A 20,358-nucleotide genomic window follows, 5' to 3' on the forward strand; every position below is an offset into this window, starting at 1 on the left:
AAATATATTAAGTGTATTTATATAATAAAAACTGCCCTGCACATTCATCCCTATTGTCTGCATCCTCCTCCATGTGGCAGTTGTCTCTTCAATTCCTCAAGACTCTGCCCAAAAAGGGATAGAAAAGGAAACAAACATAATACTACTAAAACAATGGGACCTAAGCCCACGGCTTGGTGGGAAGCTCAGTCACCACGAAGCAGAGAGCCCCACACTCCGACTTAGGTCCTCACTTCTCAGGAACATGGAAGAGGAGGTTTCTCTCTTCTGCATCAGGATGCCAGGTTCCTAACTTGCTGGTTATAAGCAAATGCTTTCAACCACAGACTGAAGTTCACACAACTACCAACAGCCCTTACGCTCTTTGCTCTGTTAGAACCACATACCTTACCAGGCTCGTCTTCCAATTGCTTCCTTTGAATAGTCCCAAATTTCATGTTTTCTTTCATAAAACTTACTTATGGGAACATCATCCTTCAGTTAAAAACAAAGCCCTGTCTGGCTTAATAGGTAGATTCCAAACAGATCAAAATTCTCCTTCGATTAATCCTTACTATTTGCATCTTTCCCCATAAATAAGATTATAGTACACAATTTACAGCTAAGAGAAAAATACCTTAAACTTCAATGAGATAGTGTTTGAAAATCCAATACCTGAACTGTCTAGTGTGCAGCTTCAGGAGCTGCTCAGTCTACACCCATAGGCCTAATGAAGAATGAAATTACACAGGAGCAGGACTATTGAGTTTAGCTCAAAATGCTGCTCTACAAACCGAGCCACTCCAGTCCCACTGCTTTAGCCTACAGTAACCAATATTACAAAGCATTCCTGAAAAATCCTGGGGGGAAGAGGAGGCAAACATAAAAGTTAGTGTTTTGATGGAAAACCTGATTTTAAGTGTTGCAATAAGCAAAAGGCACTACAGCTTAAGCTTATCTTTAAATATAAAGTCTGTAACTTGGCCAGCCAAGTTACAACATGGACCTAAACACCTTTGCTCTACCTCTGCAGCTGACTCACTAAATACGTTGTAGTATGTCTTGATCAGCTTATGGGACAAAACAGCCACTTTCTCTTAATCATTAAAGGAGATATACAACTACAATACTCAGCCAAACTCAGCCAGTTTATGTTTCAACCATACCGTGAGAGTTCAAGTTCTACGATAAACAGGTTTATGGGTATAGGCCCTGCTTTAACAAGTGGTCAATCAGACATTAAAAGAATTTAACTACCATGTCATCATTTTGACAGTCAACTTGCAGACCAGCTTTAAAAGATGTTCTACATCTTTTATTAACATAACAAGTGTGAGATCTGAAACTCAGTAACTGTATTTTACCATTTTATATGAAGAAAATATTTCAGCTTTGTAAGTTGTTTCATATTTGGGGGTCCTAATTGCAGCTATATTATCATAACTATATAAACCTCATGAAGGTTATCACTCCCATAACCACAGCACTCCTACAATGCAGCAGCCTTCACGAGCAATGGCACTAACATGTCAGCAAACAAGTCCCTGCCTCATCCGAATGATCTGTAGTAAAGCAGCTTGGACATCTTCATCCATGTGACCCTGGAGCAAGCAAACAGTTAAAAGAACAATTAAAATCCCATAAAGTGTCAACTATCCATCACTGACATTAGGAGAGTCTTCAAAATCACCCAAAAGACTTAAATCATTGCTGTATTTTCACCACTCACTGGGAAAACCTGCAGTACTTTCAGAATCCCGTTATTTTTCCCCTCAAATAAGAAGGAGCTGCCTCTTTGACACAGCAGTTTCCTTCATGAAAATATGATGTGGGGAAGAAATTACTGTTCCTATCCTCTGGACTCCACAGCCTGCTGCTGTGGTAGCACTCCCTCTTTTGCATGCTCAAGTATCTGGAGTCATAAGACTGGAATGAGTTGACCAGCTCTTTGCTCTGTGAGAGCCACCGGGTAAGCCTGTACTAGGTTTCCAGCTTCTACTGGACTTGTCTCCAGCATTACCTGGGATGATGCAGAACTAAATAACAGGCTCACATCACCAGACAACACCACCCTTCAAAGCAGGTTAGGGTTATGTAGAGTTACACATAGACAAACTGTAATAAGAAGATGGCCCAAGTCTAGAGCTGTGGAGTGTGTTTGCTCTTGTCGGATCAGTTCATTCTAAATTAAAACTCTCAACATCAAAACAGGTACTTGAAGACATCTGAGGTCTTCCAGTACGGCAGCTAGAAGTGGGTCTCAAGAATCTCTTCCGTTGAGAAGACAGTAAACCAATCTGACCCTGGGACTATCATACCTGTACAGCACTGAGAAGATGTGTCCGATATACAGAAACTACCTCTTGATGCTGCCTTTTAGCATCCTATAGAAAGAAGAAAAGAAGAGGTGAAGTCATTGAGTTCTTTTAGCATTTACTCTTGCCTATTTCCAACTTTGTGAGCTTGGATTTGTGTACTTACAGACTAGCCAAAGCCGAATACCAAGGTTAAAGTTAGCTGTATCCCCTCCATTAATCAAGAAGAAAGTCACTGCTTTACTTTTGTTACTGCTGATGTGCAGCAGCGCAGTTTTGCTGAAGGCTGGCAGAGGCAGGCTGATCTAGTGTGGTAAGCACAGGTGCCAGGGTGAAAACTTGTTTCACCAACAGCATTAGCTGTTTGTTTTAAACCACCCAATTTAAGAACACTTCGCCTCATTTGTGAGGTCAACCTCACAAATACCGTTAAAGATACATCTTACTTCTGCACGGATCTACAACTAACCTTGCTCACATACACAGCTTTAATTATGAGCTTTACTGAAGTCACAGGGGCCACAAATGTGTTTGTGCACAGTGACAGCACTTCAAGTATTCCCATTTACTGTTAGTACACTTAATGATAAACAATATCCTCCTGTGTTTGCAGGCAAGGGAACATGGAATCCAATCCATTAAGGAAGGACCATCTCACTTTCTTTTGCAGTGGGAAAGCACACGGCTGGTGGGTTTTGTAAGAAAATATGAGCTTGGAACTTGCATATAGAAATGCTTTTGGCACGAACTACGGCAGCATAGCTCATGAGCACGGATTCAAACTGTCTGTGTCCTTTTTACCTGGAAAAGTTCCCAAATGTTGCAACTCCAATGGGGAGAAAGAAGCAGAAGATTTACAGAGAAGCAAACAGGGGAAAAAAGAACAAAACCATGAGATCAGGATTACTTACAGCAAGCTGCTGCTGCAGTGTTTTCACCTGGCTCTGGAGCATTTCAACCTGCTGGTTCTGCCTCTTTGAGGGAATCCCAGTGGTGTATGTAAGTTGAGACAAGCCATTAAGAGCTTGTTTTAACCGCTCCACATCATTAAGCAGCTCCGTAATCTTTAGAAAAAAGCACAAAAAACCTAATTTAAGGATGTATCACTTACAAAAACCAGTCTTTTTTAACACTCTTTGAAGTCTGATGAATCCCAGCCTCGTTTGTGTTGGAAGGGACCTTAAAGCTCCTCCAGCTCCAACCCCTGCCACGGGCAGGGACCCCTTCCACTGGAGCAGCTTGCTCCAAGCCCCTGTGTCCAACCTGGCCTTGAACACTGCCAGGGATGGGGCAGCCACAGCTTCTCTGGGCACCCTGTGCCAGCGCCTCAGCACCCTCACAGGGAAGAGCTTCTGCCTAAGAGCTCATCTCAGTCTCCCCTCTGGCAGGTTCAAGCCATTCCTTGTCCAAAGCCCCTCTCCAGGTTTCCTGTAGCCCCATTTATGTATTCAAGACCACCATCAGATACACCAGCAGCACTGTGTACTTAATGCTCAGCGCACAAAGTCATGCTTGAACACTTAAGTAGCTGCATTTGCAGTCTAGTTCCTTACCCCTAAACTGAAAGCATCCAGAGCTTAACTGCCATATCCCACCTTGTTATCCTTGGCTTCCACCTGCTTTGCAGATTCCTGTATTCTCTTCTGCAAGTCCATAATTGTTGTCAATGATTTATCACACCTTTCTTTCTGGTCTTTGATTTCTTGCTCAATACTGCAGCTCCGTAACTGAAGCAATTCCTTTTCATCCTTTAAAGAAAGCTCACTCTTTTTAGCTTGCAAAGCCTCCTCACATGCTTCCTCATACTTTCTATTCATATTGGACAAGCTTTCAGCTATGCTGTTAATCTGGGCCTCCAGAGTACTCTTCATGGATTCGTATTCCGACATGTCAATCACTTCTTTCCTCTGCAGGTCTGTTAAAGCTTGTTGAGTAAGCTGCACCTCAGACTGCAGCTTCGAGATTTCCTTGCTTTTCACTTGGTTTTCTTCTTCCTTTTCTCTCAAGCTGGTTTTCATTGCTACAATTTCTTGTTCTAGCATTTCCTTCATTTGTGTATATTCTACCAAAGGGATTGAAGATTCCTTTAGACCTGACAACTCCTGCTGCAGTTGTCCTACTTTTAGTGTTTCTTTGTCATAAGATTCCTTCTTACTTCTGAGGGCTTCCCTCAGATCGTCTATCGTGTGGCCAAGAGCATTCTTCAAGGCTTCAATCTGCTCTGCTGAAAGATGCCCAGCCTGGACGGTCATGGGCTGCTCGGTGCTCTCCTGCAGCTCATCCTTTTCTTTTTCACCTGTGTATTTCTGCAGCAAGTCCCGCAATTGCTTATTCAGGTCCTCCATTTTGCTTGTGAACATCTTCTCCATTTCATGGGATTTCTCAGCCAGGATATAGTTCTGCTGCAAGTCACTCTGGATGGACAGAACACCAGTTCTGAGCTTCTCATTCTCCTCTTTGCACTTCAGGTTTTCCTCCTCGATTTCTCTGTACTTCTGTGCCTGTTCCTCCAACTGTGCTTTTAGTTCTTTCACTGTGGCTTCAAAGCTTTGTTCTCTGTCTTCAAAGGAGGCAATTGGGGCGTATTTTGACTTAATGCACTCTTGAATTGTGTCAAGTTCCTTCTTCTGGGCTTCAATTTCTGCATGCAACTGTAAAATTTCTTCTTGACCCCTCTTATACTCAGCACTAACTGCAGCATTGTTCTCTTGAAGCTCTTGCATGCTTTTATTTAAAGTAGTCACTGCAGTTTCATGGTCTTTTAAACTTATACACTCTGTTTGCAGTTGATTCTGTAACAGTGTCACCTTATTTTTCAAGGTTCCATTTTCTTCATTCACCCTCTTGAATTCTTGCTTTACCTCTTCCATTTTTCCCTTCAGATCTGACAGCTCCTTGTTGGTTTTTTCAAGGGTGTTATTCAAGGCTGTTTTAACCTCTGCATGTGTTGTAGCCAACACATACTGATCCCCGAGAGTCTCTCTCAGGGCTGTGTTTTCAGAGACCAGTTTGCACACTTTGCCTTGTTCAGCATCATATTTTTTCTGAAGCTCAGCAAGCTGCTTTTCCAGCTCGATACCACTACATTTTAAAGCTTCCACCTCTCTTTTGTGCTGCTCTGGAGACAGGTACACAGCTTGGAAGTGGCTCATGTTCTCATTTAAGTTGTTCTTCTCTGCCAGTAACTTTTCCGCTTCTGCTTTGCTTTCATTGTACTTCCTTGTTAGTTCAAAAAGCTTTCTGGTCAGGTCACTGACGGTCAGATCATTCGTTTTCTTCAATTCCTCGTGGATTTTTAAAGGCACATTCTGGCTTTTCAGTTCAGTTTTTAGCATTTGGATTTGTTGCTTAAATACCTTGTTATCAGCCTGCAATCTTTCAAGATCCTTCTGCAGAGCCTGGTTCTTCTGTGACAATTCAGAAGCTGCCTTCTCAAGCTCTTCGTTTTTCCTCTCAAACCCCCTCCTCATTTGCTCGTGCTCCTCTGGCTTTACGTGCTGAGCCAGTTTTGCTTTCTGACTCTCAGATTCTCTCTTCAGAAGCAGAATCTCTGCCTGCAGTTTTCCATGCTCTCCTTCCATCTCTGCTAACCTCCTTGCTTTCACATTCACTTCGTTGGATAACAAACTCTTCATGTTTTCAAATGTCTCTGAAGTTACTGAGTGGGCCAACTTTGCCACTGTTTCTTTGAGCTGCCCTTCTAACTCCATGACATTTCTTCCCCTTTTATCTCGCTCCATCTCCAACTTCACAAGTTCCTTCTGCAACCTTTTATTTTCCTCCACTAGCCTGCCTTCGTCTCTCTTGAATTCCGCCACCAGCAATTCGTTCTGCTTAATCTGGTTCCTCAGTTTTCCCACTTCAGCAGAGGCTCCTTCATACTTGGCTTTCATTTCTTTCAACTGCTCCTTCAGCTCCTCTGTTAGCTTACTGTTTCCCAAAGCAGCTTCATTAGTCAAGTGATCTTTCAGAGCAAGAAAGTGGGTCTGCATTTGCTTAACTTTGCCTTCCGAGTCAAACATTCTTTTCTGCACATCTTTTAAAGCATCTTCCAGCTGTTTTATCTGTCCATCAGATTCCGCCTTGGTTCTTTCACACTCTGATGCCAAAGCTTTACACTCTGATACCTTGTGAGACAGCTCTCGCTGCAGTTTGATGATTTCTTCCTTTGCTGCACCATAGCAGGTCCTCACGTTGTCAAGTTCCTTCTTTAAAGTTTCCTTCTCTGAAGTGGGTGATTGGTTAGGCAGGGAGAGCTCCAGGGGTCTCAGCATAGACCTGGACTGAAGATGAATTGGCACAAAACGGATACACGTTTACAGGTTTGACAAGCCACGTACATAACTGTCTTAAACCCATGGTGAGATGAGCATGAAACAGGTCTGAGATTTCTTTTCTCCTTAGGAACACAGTCCTCTATTCTTGCCCATATTACAGAACACGTATATTTCAGCTTTTAACAGTGAAAATCTTTACTAGAGCTCTACATTACCATTTCCCAACCATCAGACCCACCGACACTAAAGTGCAGGTACAGTGTATTCGTTTCCTTTTCCTTCTTATATTCTTCATATTTACTCACTCATCTGCTAGAAGAAATTTCATTTATGAAGAGATTTCCCCCAGCCCTCAAGCGTGGGAGAATAATTTTAAAAGGAATTAGAACGGACACTGTCATGGTTGATGCAAACCTCTCTCTAAAAACACTGAGGAATGCACTCATATAATTTACCACCCAGGAAGGGATCTCTCACAACGCAGCTTTGCCCTCCTCTTAGGTGGTTTGCACTACCACCTTTCACTTGTTCATGTTCCAAGGGCCAGGAAGCACCATGTAGCTGTCAGGCAGGCTGGAAGCTTGGCTTAGACTAGCTTAAAGCCACTTAATTCCTCCCTGCGACATGGTTTGGGATTTTGGGTCGGTTGGCTTCTTGCACCCACCCACCCCATTTTTCCTTTCTTTTTATGTGAAGAATTACACATCAACTCATTTTAAACGTCAGTTAAAGATAAAAAAATCCTATGACCACAGGGATAACCTTATGTGAAACACGGCAGAAAAGACTGGATTTTCCTGTGTTAGCAGCAGAACATCAAAAATATCTGTCAGTGAAATCTGGCCAGAAAGCCCAGGATGTACAGCTTTATTTCCAGCCATCACTCACCTCCAAAAGCATCACTCAAGTGTAAGAACAGCTTGTCAGTTAGGACCAGTCCCTGTCATGTATGACTCACTGTCAGGGTCTGATGGCTCTTGTTTATAACTGAATTGTTGCTTTAAAAGGTAGCTAGCTATCAGCCACCAAAGTTGTCAGGAAATTGTTGAAGAGCTGGCAGGAAAATCAAGTTTCCTGAATTTTAACTGAATTAAAAGTAGACAAAAAGAATTATGGAGGTGAAAACCAAATGCCCTTTACACTGACTGTTGATCCGGCAGTGCGATTGAGCAGTAAGGATGCTCATCACAGACCATGCAGTACCCAGCAGCGTCACAGCACCCAGAGCTATGTCACATGTGTAGCTCTAGAGGGCACCAGCACTTAAAAATAAACGTAACCAAGCAAGTACTAGGGGAAACGTTGTATTCCAAAGCAAGGTTAATACACAGACATTTATAGCTACATTTAGCTTCCCCCAAAGCATAAATATCTTAGAACTCTCTCAAGCAGCAACATATTTATTACCTGTGATTCCGCAGCAAACACTTGTCCTTGTTTAAGTAATAAATCTTCTTTTCCTAGATTTTCAAAGCAAACACCATTTAGTCTCTGGTTAAAAACAGCAACAGACAAAAACTGTGATTTTCCTTCCTCATTTTAGTCTGTTCAGTGGGACTGTAACAGGCTCAGTAAACCCTTCTGCAGAACAGCCATGAAAAGCACCATGAACACCAGCATCCCCTTGCGCTCCAAAGGAATGACCCTTCCTGACAGGCAGGCAAACAGCTCTCACCATGGCTCATGACAGATTAAGTAACATTTTTAAGTTACACAGGTGCAAGACAGGCCTGTGACTAAGTTGGACACAAAAGACCATAGTTTTCTTGTCCTAAGCTAGACAAGAGTTGTTTAAGACATTACGGACAGACAGAGGAGCTCAGTTGGGAGCACAGATCCTGCTCAGCTTGTTTTTCGTGTTGTCAGAAGATGCAGCAGTTACAACACACATTTCACAAGACCAGTTGTTCGTAAGCAAGACTGATCAATAGTGCCTCACATGCATACCCAGCTGTGCCCAGCTGAAGCTGACTGGATTCTGAGGTCTCAAGTGTGGACACACACCTTGTGCTTGGCTACAGTTAGGACCAACAAAAGGAAGAGGGAACAGGAAAAACACACCCTTTATCTACATTCTAACACTGCATCACACATGGCAAGATTTAATAACCAAACACTTACTATTAGCAAAGTTACTTCCAGATCCCACAAAATCAACCTAGAAGCAAACAGAAAGAGATACAAAATTAAAGCTGAAAATTCATTTAAAAGTTTTACTCTATGTTAAACTGGGGATTAAAGGGCAGGCAAAGCTTTTAAGGAGATAACCATTTAAGCCTTTCAACAGTTGCTTAAGTATTTACTACAGTAAATACCAATTGCTGTATTACATTTCAAATCAATTCACATACTTCATAATACTTGAGTTTAGCTTTGAGAGTTTCAATAGTCCTTAAGCTTTCCTCCTGCTGTTTTTCCTTGGTGGTTAGGATTTTCTTCAGCTCATCCTTCTGAAAGAGAAAGAATGCCAAGTAGCCAAAGCCACAAGGAGAGACAGACTGATAAGAGCTCAAGCAACTAAGCAACTTTTATAAAGTGTAGGGAGAACTTCAACCAAGACCAGCACGCAAAAGGATTCTTAAATGATTCTGAAGTTCTTCCACTGCTCCTCCATAAGAGGAGTCTTGAACAATGAGTCAATGGAATAAGCACCATTATTTGCTACTATTTAACTTATTCACATTTATTAACCTTGCATTACTGAAAGTCACTAAAGACATTTACAATACTAAGTCTGCTTTAAAGGTGCCATAGGGATTACATATATTATTTGTAGTAACAGAAGTTACTACAGCTGTGCAGCTGTATAAGCTGAGCATGTACCAGTGAATATTTCATTTAGCATTTATAGCTTTGCTTTTCTCTACAGTTTCATATACCATCAGTTAAACGCGATAGAACTGGAAGTAGGGAAGTGACTATCGCTTGCAGGTGATATCGTACCTCATTTTCAAGATCATCTGCAAACATTTGCTCCTGCAAAAATAACAAAGAAAATCCCCCCACAAATCATTTCTGCAATGATATATAAGGGGCTCATACACAGTTCAGCAGCTGACAAGTCTACCCCAGTTTTAATGCTACACACTTCTGACTGTTCCCCTTTGCTTTACCATCTAACCTCTGGAAGAGAGGACAAACAGAAGTTCAGGTCTTTGACAGAGCTATGTCTCTCAACATGCATACAAGACAACAGGACTATCTTCAGATACCTAAATCATACACTACTGAGGCAGAAGAGAACAGTTTGCCAGTAGAAGTTTGTTGCTTTGGAAAGTGAGTATTAAGGAGTTAATTTTATTGAGGCAATGCTTAGAACAGTTCAGATAAGACAATGATTCCAGTAAGAAATATTCTATCCATATGCTACATTGAGGGGAAGCTGCATCCTCTTAAAATGCACCTCTACAAAAATACAATGAGGGAAACAAATGTGAGCCTCCATGAAGAGGAAAAACACCCTTGGTTTTATTTTGTTCCTTAATTCTACTGTCAAATTTGTGCCTTTAAGAGGAGGGAACTTTTTAAAAACAGGGTTTCAAATGTGGGTGACAAATCCCATTTTGAAAACCTTTGCTTCTGTTTTTATCAATTAAAGATTTTTCTCTTGTCTCCACTTAAAGTAAGAGCTGTAAAATGAGCAGCAGCTATGATAAAGTATAACACACCACCTATATCTAGTTGCGGAGGTGAAGTTTACTCTCCATTACAACTGGCCAGAACACCTCACAGTTCACATTACACTGCAAAGTACAGCCATAAATGTTATTGCTCACATTTACGAGCAACACTGAATGACATTGCAACAGGTCAGATCCTGAATCCTCAGATTCTGATTATGATTACAAGACCAAAGGCTTTTGCAGCAGAAGAAAACAACAGTGACACATAGAAATGATTCACGGGAAAGCAGTGAAGACCACATCCTAATCACATGTGCTTTCCTTTCTACTTCTAGCAGCCTCCCCTGCCAGCACTGGGCAGCTATTACAGCCTTCCATTCCAACACTAGGCTTACCTCACTCAGTTGCAGTTGTAGCCCACTGATTCTATCCAGCAGCATCCTTTGCTCCTCTTGCGCTTCTCTCATTCGATCTTTCAAATCTTGATTTTCTAACTCCAATTCCTTAGAAGTAAAGATACAAAATTAAAACAAAGCACCACATGACCACACTACACACCCTGGGAAAACTAAAGAATCTGAACCTGCAGATTGAACAGTCACTGAAGACACCAAGCTTTGCCTAGAGAGTCCCCTAATGCTTCTGGGGCCTTAACTCCAGGTCTGGTTCATTCCGAAGGCTTACATATGCACAAGCTCCAGTCTTCAAGCTTTCCAGCTCCAGACAAATCATTCTCTTGTAAGGGTACATACAGGCTTTGAAAGTATGAGCAGAGCAAGATTACATTCGATGCTGACAGCACTCAAGAGGCTGCTTATCTGCTGTCTGTTAACAAGTAAAAATAGCTGATGTTAAAACAGTTCCTGAAACTCAACTGCTGCAGCCAAAGGTGTGATGAAAAAGCCTCAACCAGCACGAAACACAGCAACCCTCCGGTGTGCTAACTGTTCCAAACAACCCCAAGAACCACCCCAGTAACAGGTAACAAACCCAACATGTGAAAGTGGTAGGTGTGTGCCCCATCAGTCAGTCCAGTGCTCACATGCAAACAACAAAGCCTCTTTAACTCTTGCCTGATAAGCGCCACCTTAACTGGGGCAACTACTTTAGCTCAAAGCAGAGAAGTTGCCTTTAGAGATCTTTATCCTTTAATTACAAAGCATTTCAGAATGCAGGCCTCTATTTCTCAGTGGTTTGTTCCCCAGAGCTTAAAACGTTGTTTACCTTTCTGAGAACTGTAATGACACAGTAATGAGACGAGAAAATCAATACTGTTGGTAGAACCATTATAACAGGTTATTTTTAGTGAGATGCATTGAGAATGTCAAGAAATAAGCCTTCCTGGTTTATGATTCTGATTTCACTACAGGTGGAAGTAGACAGAAGGTTAAGAGTTAGGAAAAGTTAAGACATGAAGAGACTTGCAACTATTTATTACACAAACAAGTATGTTTTTCCTGAAGTTAACAGCTTATCTGCACAATTGCCACATTACACAGTCGTTCAATTAAGTTTTAAGTAAACAGCAATATATATGACCTTTAATGGAATCACTAATGCTCTCTTTACAAGCACATCTTGTCTTTAGTGTGTCTGCTTCGTTATGCACACGGGAAAATGCAAGTCAGAGAAATCCTTCTCGCTTACCTGAGCGTTATGTTCCTTCTGATACAGCTTGACATTCACCTCCTCCTGCGCATGCAGCCGATTCCACTTCTGTGGCACGTTAGTAATCTGTTATTGCAACAGTAAAGTATTAATTTACATTCCATTTGTGTTCTGCAGACATCCATTTCTGGGTACAGTGAGCTCTGCCTCCATCCCAGCTCCCACTGCGGGGGGGCAACACTATCAGCATTTGCATTTGGACAGATTGCTTCTCAGCAAGAGGTCACTCATGATCTCATCCAGACAGAAAATGGGATGCTTGTCAAAACTCTAATCCCAAATACACGCATCATCACATATTTCTCAAACAGAAATAGCCACCCCAGCTGATTACAGCAGGAATCTTCCCAGCTACAGATGAAGTTAAGAACTCAGAAACCACTGAACTAGTTTTGCATCACAGCACAATCTTAATCACCCTCTCAGCAATGCCAGGAATATACTGCCTTAGAGACACTTAGTACAAGCAGCCTTACCTTTTGTTCAGGCTGCCCCTTCTTCATGGTATCTCTTCCTAAAAAAACACCACAAACGTAGGAAGTTAAGATACGCATTTCAGACTCCTGCAACACCTTCAGCTAATTCTATCTATTTTTGATCATTTCAATAATTAGATTCACCACCAACCCAATTAAACCAACATGGAAACATTCACAAGGACAAAGTTTTTTCTATAGATGAGCCTAAATAACTCCTATGATCAATACTGCAATACCAGGTTCAAGCAATGTTAATACCTCAACACATTTACCTTTAAAGTCTTACTAAAAACAAAACTCCAAAGCCTTCTTTCCCCTCCCAAACAGGCAGTTTATAACCTGTGTGTTCAAAGGACTACAGCTGCCCTCCAAAAACATAGCTCCTGAAGACATAGCAGTGGGAAGATGCACAATTCAAATGAAAGAACAACAGCAAGCTGTTGTAGCCACATTGCTCATACCTTTGCTGGAATCCTCAACGGCAGCTTTTATTAAAGCCAAAATGTCAATATTGTCCCCAATCCTGGCATAGTAAGCACAGTCATGACCAAGGCCATCAGTCAAACTAACATCCGCACCATTTTTGAGCAACACTTCCACTGCATCCCTGCAGCCATATTCACAGCCTAACATTAAGGCAGTCCTGAGGATGGGGAGAAAGAATGTGTTCAGAGACTTGGGTGCTCATGCTTTAACAGAGCAATCACAGAAAGAATCCATCATACGCTTATGTCTAATCACAGAAGCTTGAGTCAAGGAATCTCTCCTCTATCAAGAGAGGAAACTAATCTTTAAGAAGTTATTCTGTCAATGGATAAACACTTGTTAAAAAGCAACCAAGCCCACTGTAATAGCAGTATTTTGATGAAACCCAACATAAACCTTCTGCCTGCTGGATAGCCACCCAGTGTTTTGAACTCATATGACTTTGGCTTCCTCTCTATTTAGATAGAAATTTCAACAGACTCAACAAACAAGAAGTTTAGACAAAGTTCATGGTGGGCCAAGTGCAGCTTGAGAGCCCTGGCAATGCCTTAAAAATAACTTGCCAGCTTCAGAACACACAACACAAGTATCCATGCTTTGTCCCACAGCAGCCTCGTGTCCACTGGCCACCAGGCAATCACCCTCCCAAAAAACAGCTGGCAGAAGTAGCAGCTACAAATAGAAAACCCTAAACCCTTCCCCTGGCCCTTTTCCATGAACACAGAAGTTAAACATTTCAAGGTCCTTAGGCCCCTTTGGAGCTCCAATGGAACTCAAGTACTTCTTGTCAGAATGCCACCTTTGTCATGACCCGTTCTGCATATTGATCCCAAAGGGTGTAAGATGCAGCTTTGGACAAACAAACCCTTAAAGCAACCAAGGGCAGTTCCTCTGCTGGCAAGCACAAGCCTGTATGTATTTAGGATGCAAGAATAAGCAGTGAAATAAGGCCACGCTTCTCTGCATTATTGAACTGGCACATGTACTTCTGAACTAAATCCCAGGTTCTTTTCCACCAAATTTAGCATATTTATTCCGTAGCCTGAAAGCCAAGTGACAGCTTTTTATTACCCTTTAAATGTCAGCAGGCACTCTGACAAGCCCCTGCATGCATTACCTGTTCTGTTTGTCCCTGGCATTAACATCTGCTCCTCTGTCTAGCAGAAGCTGACAAACGGTGGGACAACACATCTGAGTGGCCAGCACTAGCGGTGTCCTCCCGTCCTGAAGAGAGGAAAGGCAAAAGTAATAAGGGAAGGAGGGAAAGCAAAGAAAGCACAAGAACTCCAACAGAGTTTGTGCAGGAGAATGCAACATTTATTAGCAACAACTTACTCCATCTTTTGAATTCACTGAGGCCCCGTGATCACACAGTAGTTGTATGCTCGAGGAACAGTCCGACATAGCTTTCAAGAGAAAAAGAGAAGAGCAGGTTACATTGCTGAAAACAGCCTTTGTGAAACCCCAAACACCTCCTTGGGTGCATCTGCTTCACAAAACTTCATGCAACCAACTTAAAGCATGACAAGGCTCTATGACTTGGTTCTCTCACACCCATCTCAAGCACATGTTAAAGAAACCAAACATGAGCCTTCAAGACTCTGCGTGGCACAGTGACAATGCAGAGTAGGGGTATCTCAACCTACTAACATCATTGCTCTCTAACACTGCTCAGGATACTTAGGTAAGGTTTTACTAGACAATTCATGGGCATCAGAAGAGACTCAGATCAGCCTATTCAGACTATTAACAGGCTGCTATTGAGGACAAATATAATGACAGCATAAAACATGGTCTCCTACTATAGTCACAATAACTAAAAGATAAGAATCTGACCCATCTGAAAACTAATCCCTTCATTCAATCTAGATTTCATACTACAGTTACCAGAAAAGCAAGACCTTTTACCTGCATCATGCAGAGCAGTTCTTCCTTGAAGATCCACATTCTCCGTTGGACAGTTGTACTGTTAAAATAAGCAACCCCAGTTATCCATTAGGATTCAGACTGCACTTCCAAAACATTAAATGTTTTGAGGTTTGAATTAAAGCATTAAAGAGTGATTGAAGAAAATGTGTTTGTAGTTTACAAATACAGTGACATACATGCAAGAAAAAGCTATGGGTACATGCACTTCAGTGCTCTCAACACATTGATCAAGAGTTGTAGAAGTCAATTAAGACCATGCAAAGAAAATGCACAATCCCACACTGACTTTTCACAAACACTTTCAGATGTTCTATGTTTCAAAATCTCTGGCTAAGCTTCCTCACTGCTCATCATAACCTTCACCACCAGTATCACTACTAGTTCTGACACTTGACAGAAAATATGCCATTTATATCTGCACAGAGACACGCACCATACAAACACAAGGTGAGAAGAACACATTAAGGGCTAAACATTCAAATGAGCACAAACTGACCAGAAATAAATGAAGATAAACAGAAATATCACACAAACCTAAGACAACCCCCCAATATTGTTTCATTAATGAAGTGTATTAAGAGCACCTTTTTCCCCTCTCAAGAATAAAAACAGAGAAGTTGTGTTTCCAGTACCTGCAACAGCTTCTGCAAACATAAAGCGTGTCCGTATTTCGCAGCGAGGTGCAGTGCGTTTCTACCTAAAAAGAGAAATCAACATCAACTCAGGATCTGTGTTAACATGCATTTAGAAACACCACACACAAGTTCAACATGCCTGCGCTGCTTCTCAGGAAGTCTATTACTAACCTTGTCACAATCATTCATAAGAGATTCATTTGTACTTCACTAAAGCATTATCATTTCAGCTACAACAGTCCCTGTGCCCCCCTTGAGTTCTGTCAGTGCTATGGCCAGGTCATTTCTCCTGTATTTACTTCATTTTTTACAGTCTTCTCTTGCTTTAGAGAAACTGCAACCAAGGAGTCAAGTTCTATAATGAAATTAATCTCAAAGTTCTGTAAATGACTCCACCTAAGCATTTACAAAGCCGAGCTGTCATATGAAAGGAGCAGGCTGGGTTATTTCAGCTATTACAGCTGGAAATAGGAGAATATTCATTAGCCATGTTAAATAATCCAAGGCAAAATTAGCACCTTTTTAATTACCTTTTCCCCAAGACCTTCACACAAATTCTGAAACCACACATGCAAATCCCGATAGAATGTAGCATAGCCACACTCTGGACTTTGGAGGGCTCAGTATGGGTGCCCAAACCCCTACCACATCATTTAGCTCCAATCCTTGATGCGTACAGCACTTCACAAGGCTCAGTAAAATACACTTAATATTTAAATGAACACAAATTCATTTAGAACTGTTCACATACTGTGATTCTGAGGCAGAAATGCTCATCTCATGAGTGAGTCTGGAGAAGAATATATCTAGAGCAGCACAACCCCAAAGTTCATGAGTGCAGCAGAGCTCAATAACTTACAAGACAGAACATGGCAGTTTCCTTGAAGCTCAGCAACAAGTCATTATCATTGCTACAGAGAGGAGGAAAAAAAATCTATCCCAAAGCTCAGCTTAATTCTACTCCAAAATGAAAACCAAGCTAAGAACTGTTGCAAGCTGCACTGGGATGCATAAGGAAGCCTACCTGCAGCATCTGTGGCTGTGATATCAACTCCATGAATAAGGATAGTGTTCAAGCAATCCAGGTTTCCCTTTGATGCTACAACATGGAATCTACAAATAGAAAATACCTTGCTGAAACCCATCTGGTTTATACACAAAAATGGCAGTATTAACCAGGAAAGTCAGAGCCATGTACTGAAACCATTACACAGTACAAACCCAGCTCTGGGCAGCATCCAAATCCAGCCAAGAGTCTTGCAGATACTACTTTAAGGAACAAGATAGCTTTCCTGAGAAGTAACCATTGAATCGGAGACCCAGAAGAAAAGCCAATATGCTTTCAATGTCTCCTTAATATTCAAATCTTGCAAGAGCAAGTATTTAGATACTCATCTTCTTGTTGAAGTGAAGATTGTTTATGAGAATTTCACATTCTGACTACCTGGTATTCCAATCTGGATGAGATTCCAATCTAGCATGCTGTACTACACAGATTTATGTATTAAAAGAAGAGGGTTTAGAGCAGCAGCAAGATTTAGGAACTGAATGGCCTTCAGTGGCTTCCCAGCACCATTATTGGAGCACTGGGAGTTACTTACGCAGATCTCCCTTCCACATCCAGCTTGGTGGGACTGACTCCTTTTTTGGCCAGGATTGATGAAACCTTTTCCACATCTCCCCTTTCGGCTGCTTTCATTAACCTGTCATCATATTTGTTCCAGTCTGTGTTCAGCTGTGTAAGAGAACAGAAAAGCAAGTGAGCTTACAGTACACTATTGATCTACCACAGGATTGCAGTGAAAGGCTGGATCAAATGCAGTTGGGGGAATATGCAAACAATACCTTTGTTTGCAATTAGAGTTGTACCAGTTAAAGATGTTTAGAGTTATTTATGTACAATGTCACTGTAGCATTTCAATCAGGCTGTTGGCATTGCATGTACAGTGTTCCAACACTGTCTGGTTAAGCTGCTTTGGTCCTAAAGGAGACCTTGAGGATCAAACCTCTTCTGTTTTCCTCATTCTTTGCCCTGTCTAGTAGGCCTAAAACTAAAGCCACACACCATAGTTCCCTACCCTCATTCCAAAATGAATGATTTCAGATGGTTTCTTGTATTAGGCTGCCTTCAGCCATCTCCTTCTAGCCCCTCTATGTGCCACACAAAACTGCCTGGATAGCTGTCTTGTCACTGCATCTTTGCTTTCTCTCCTCTCATCACAGATACCTCCATTCTGACCAAAAAACACATTCTCCTATACATGCTGCATAGGGCTGTGATGAACTAAGGACTTCACAAAGCACATTAGGGCTACCATGTGCACTTGTACATGTACACAATTCAGAGAAGAGCAACTTGCAGTATCTCAAGAACCCCACATTGGGGCTAGAAAGGACTTCAGAAGTCATGCAGAGAGGGAGCCCCGCACAACATCACCTGTGCTCTATAGCCTGGTGCTCTACTACCTCTCAAGAGCTCCACTGAAGGAAGGGTAGAGTGTCCAAGGAGACCTGCACTTTAGTCCTTCGCTGTGTCAGAGTACATCTTTCCTAATGCCTAGTGATCACTGTTTAACCTCTCCACTCAGCATATTAAGAACTCCCCCCTCCTTTTCTCTGCAGCAGCTATAGATTTGACAAGCTCTCTCCTCTTTGTCTCATGCCCTTCAGGGAAAGCACATCAACTGCTCTCACATCAGCAAGGCAATTAACTCCATTAACTGAATGAAAACAGGAGGGTTTCCTGCTCATCCTTATTGTCAGTTACTTGACTTGCAAGAGTCTAAATAAGACAATCAAATGTTTCACTTCCATATACTAAATATCTGCACATGCCTCAAAATTGACAAATTAATAAACAAGATGCATCACAAAGGAACAGAAAAGTCACTAATTGCAAGTAACAGAGCCCAAAATAGTACTGCTAACAGCTTCCAATCCAAGCAGTCATCTTCAGCCTCAGCTTTTCAGAGTTCATTACAAGGGATTTCATGAGGAAATGGGCAGATAAATCACAGCTGCTACAGTTTTCCCCCTGTCAACCCTTATATAGTGAAGGTACCATGGGGAACTCAACAGGTGAGCTTGGTATGATAGTTAAGCAGGACATTATGAAATGTGTAATCAAGAGCAGACTGGTTTCATGGATTCAGCAAGACATGGAATATGTACTAAATTTAGCTCTCTAAACTTGCTCAGATTTATCAAGAACAGCTGAGCCTCCAGCTTTACTGAAGTCACACTGGTTTTCATGTCCAACACCTAACTAAAAACAATGAAAAGCAAAAGGCAGAACCCAGTTTTCACCTTGCCCATTCACACAACCTGCTTCCTGCTTTTCTTCAGCACACACTTCCATCCACTCGCAGGGTGCAGTTTGCTGCTGCTTCTCACCCCACTGACCCACAGGATGCTGCCAGGAAGAGCATCCCTTCATTCCCCTGTGCTTCACATGCCTCAGATCTGATACAGTCGAGACCCAAACCCTGTACAGCACAAAGCTGAATGCTGAAGTGCTGAGTGTCATCACAGGTACACACATGGCATCAGCACAGAAAGGTGCTTAATAACAACTCAATTTAGCCAGTCTTAAAAGCAGATCTGAACCAGCTCCATTATGTCCCAAGCAGGTTTCAGATGTTAGCATCATGACAGGACACAGCTTTTCCTGACTGTGTCAGACTGCTCCACTGCACAAAATTTACCAAAGCGTGCTGTTCAAGAGATGAACACCAATTGAGCTCAAGAAAGAAACTCAAAGTTTATAGCTTTAAATTGCCTGCAATTACCAAAGCAATGTAGAGTGCAAAGGAAGCACAAGTCAGTTATAAATAGACCACTGCACATCCAGCCTCAGACATTCCTCACCCCCCACTTGCTTACTTCAAATGTAGAGATTCAAGCCTCAGGCCAAGCATCCCACCCCAAAATACAGAGCTGCTTGGCCTCATTGCCAAACCTCCTTTCTGAATGGCTTTGCACTCTTTCAGGACATTCTGTTCTGTGACAGCAACCTCACAGCCAAGCTGGACACTGATGACTTGATATTCACAAAGCTTTTAACAGAAGAAAAAGGCTCAGTAAGGAATATTATATTCAAAGAGAACTCTACACAGCAAAAGAATTTACTGGTAACAGTGAGATACAGGCATCCTGCAGGTGCATGAAGTTATTTATCACTGTGGATCAGAAGTTCCACATCTCACTGAACAAAGAACACTAAAACTGATAAACCTAATCATTTCCATAATAGAGCAGCCAAAGAGTAGCTGAAGACACTTCCGTTTCTTGCAGTGAGAAAGCAGCCCATCAACCCTGTACCCTTCATGCTGGGTTCATCATGACACCCTCGTCCGCCTCCTTGAAGTTCCAAACCCACTATACAAAAGACTTCACAGTCATCATATGAAAACAAGAAGAACAGATTAAAAGACCCCCAAAGCTGTATAATTTTCATGTTAAAAATAAATAGTGACATTCCATCAAGACAGACCTATCTTCCCCTTAAGACTTTCTTACCAGAGAAGACCAACATCTTCAGGATTTAACATACTAAAGTCTGGAAGATCCACAAAGAACAGTGCCAATACCAAGTGGACAGTTGCCAGTGGGCAGAGCCCAGAGCTGTGCAAGGTCTCACCTTGCACCACAGCCAGGCTTTGCTAGGCAAAAGAAGAGATACAGAAAACAGGAGCACCAAAACCCCATTACCAGCCTCTAGAATGATTCATGTAACAGAGCTGTAACCATCATTATCCCTATTCCCCATCCTCATGGTAAAGAAAGATTACACTAACCATGAAGCCATAGCAATCACTTATTCAGCACAATACGTGCTAAAAGTGACCTGAAGCAGTAAAAATAGACAACTAACGTAATTACAAGCCCCAGCATTATCCAGCTAAGTACAGAACCCATCTGTCAATCAATGAAAACATGCATTAGGCTAAAAGCCAAGCCAGATTGCT

General features: G+C 41.9%; 1 protein-coding gene across 1 annotated transcript in view; it reads right to left on the minus strand.

Moving 5' to 3' along the window:
• Positions 1-1,508: 1,508 nt before the first annotated feature.
• Positions 1,509-20,358, minus strand: part of UACA (uveal autoantigen with coiled-coil domains and ankyrin repeats) — a gene marked incomplete at both ends in the record, with an annotated part of 29,841 nt that continues 10,991 nt past the window's right edge. The window contains 18 exons of the mRNA XM_080626795.1: positions 1,509-1,580; positions 2,298-2,363; positions 3,206-3,358; positions 3,890-6,577; positions 7,979-8,031; positions 8,693-8,729; positions 8,923-9,021; positions 9,515-9,547; positions 10,590-10,697; positions 11,842-11,928; positions 12,339-12,376; positions 12,803-12,984; positions 13,945-14,051; positions 14,163-14,233; positions 14,736-14,793; positions 15,389-15,453; positions 16,416-16,504; positions 16,993-17,126. Coding sequence (XP_080482921.1) covers positions 1,509-1,580; positions 2,298-2,363; positions 3,206-3,358; positions 3,890-6,577; positions 7,979-8,031; positions 8,693-8,729; positions 8,923-9,021; positions 9,515-9,547; positions 10,590-10,697; positions 11,842-11,928; positions 12,339-12,376; positions 12,803-12,984; positions 13,945-14,051; positions 14,163-14,233; positions 14,736-14,793; positions 15,389-15,453; positions 16,416-16,504; positions 16,993-17,126 — 4,140 coding nt within the window. The remainder of the gene's footprint in view (positions 1,581-2,297; positions 2,364-3,205; positions 3,359-3,889; positions 6,578-7,978; positions 8,032-8,692; positions 8,730-8,922; positions 9,022-9,514; positions 9,548-10,589; positions 10,698-11,841; positions 11,929-12,338; positions 12,377-12,802; positions 12,985-13,944; positions 14,052-14,162; positions 14,234-14,735; positions 14,794-15,388; positions 15,454-16,415; positions 16,505-16,992; positions 17,127-20,358) is intronic.

The sequence above is a fragment of the Psittacula echo genome (assembly GCF_963264785.1).
Source record: "Psittacula echo genome assembly, chromosome: 10".
Taxonomy (NCBI): Eukaryota; Metazoa; Chordata; class Aves; order Psittaciformes; family Psittacidae; genus Psittacula; species Psittacula echo.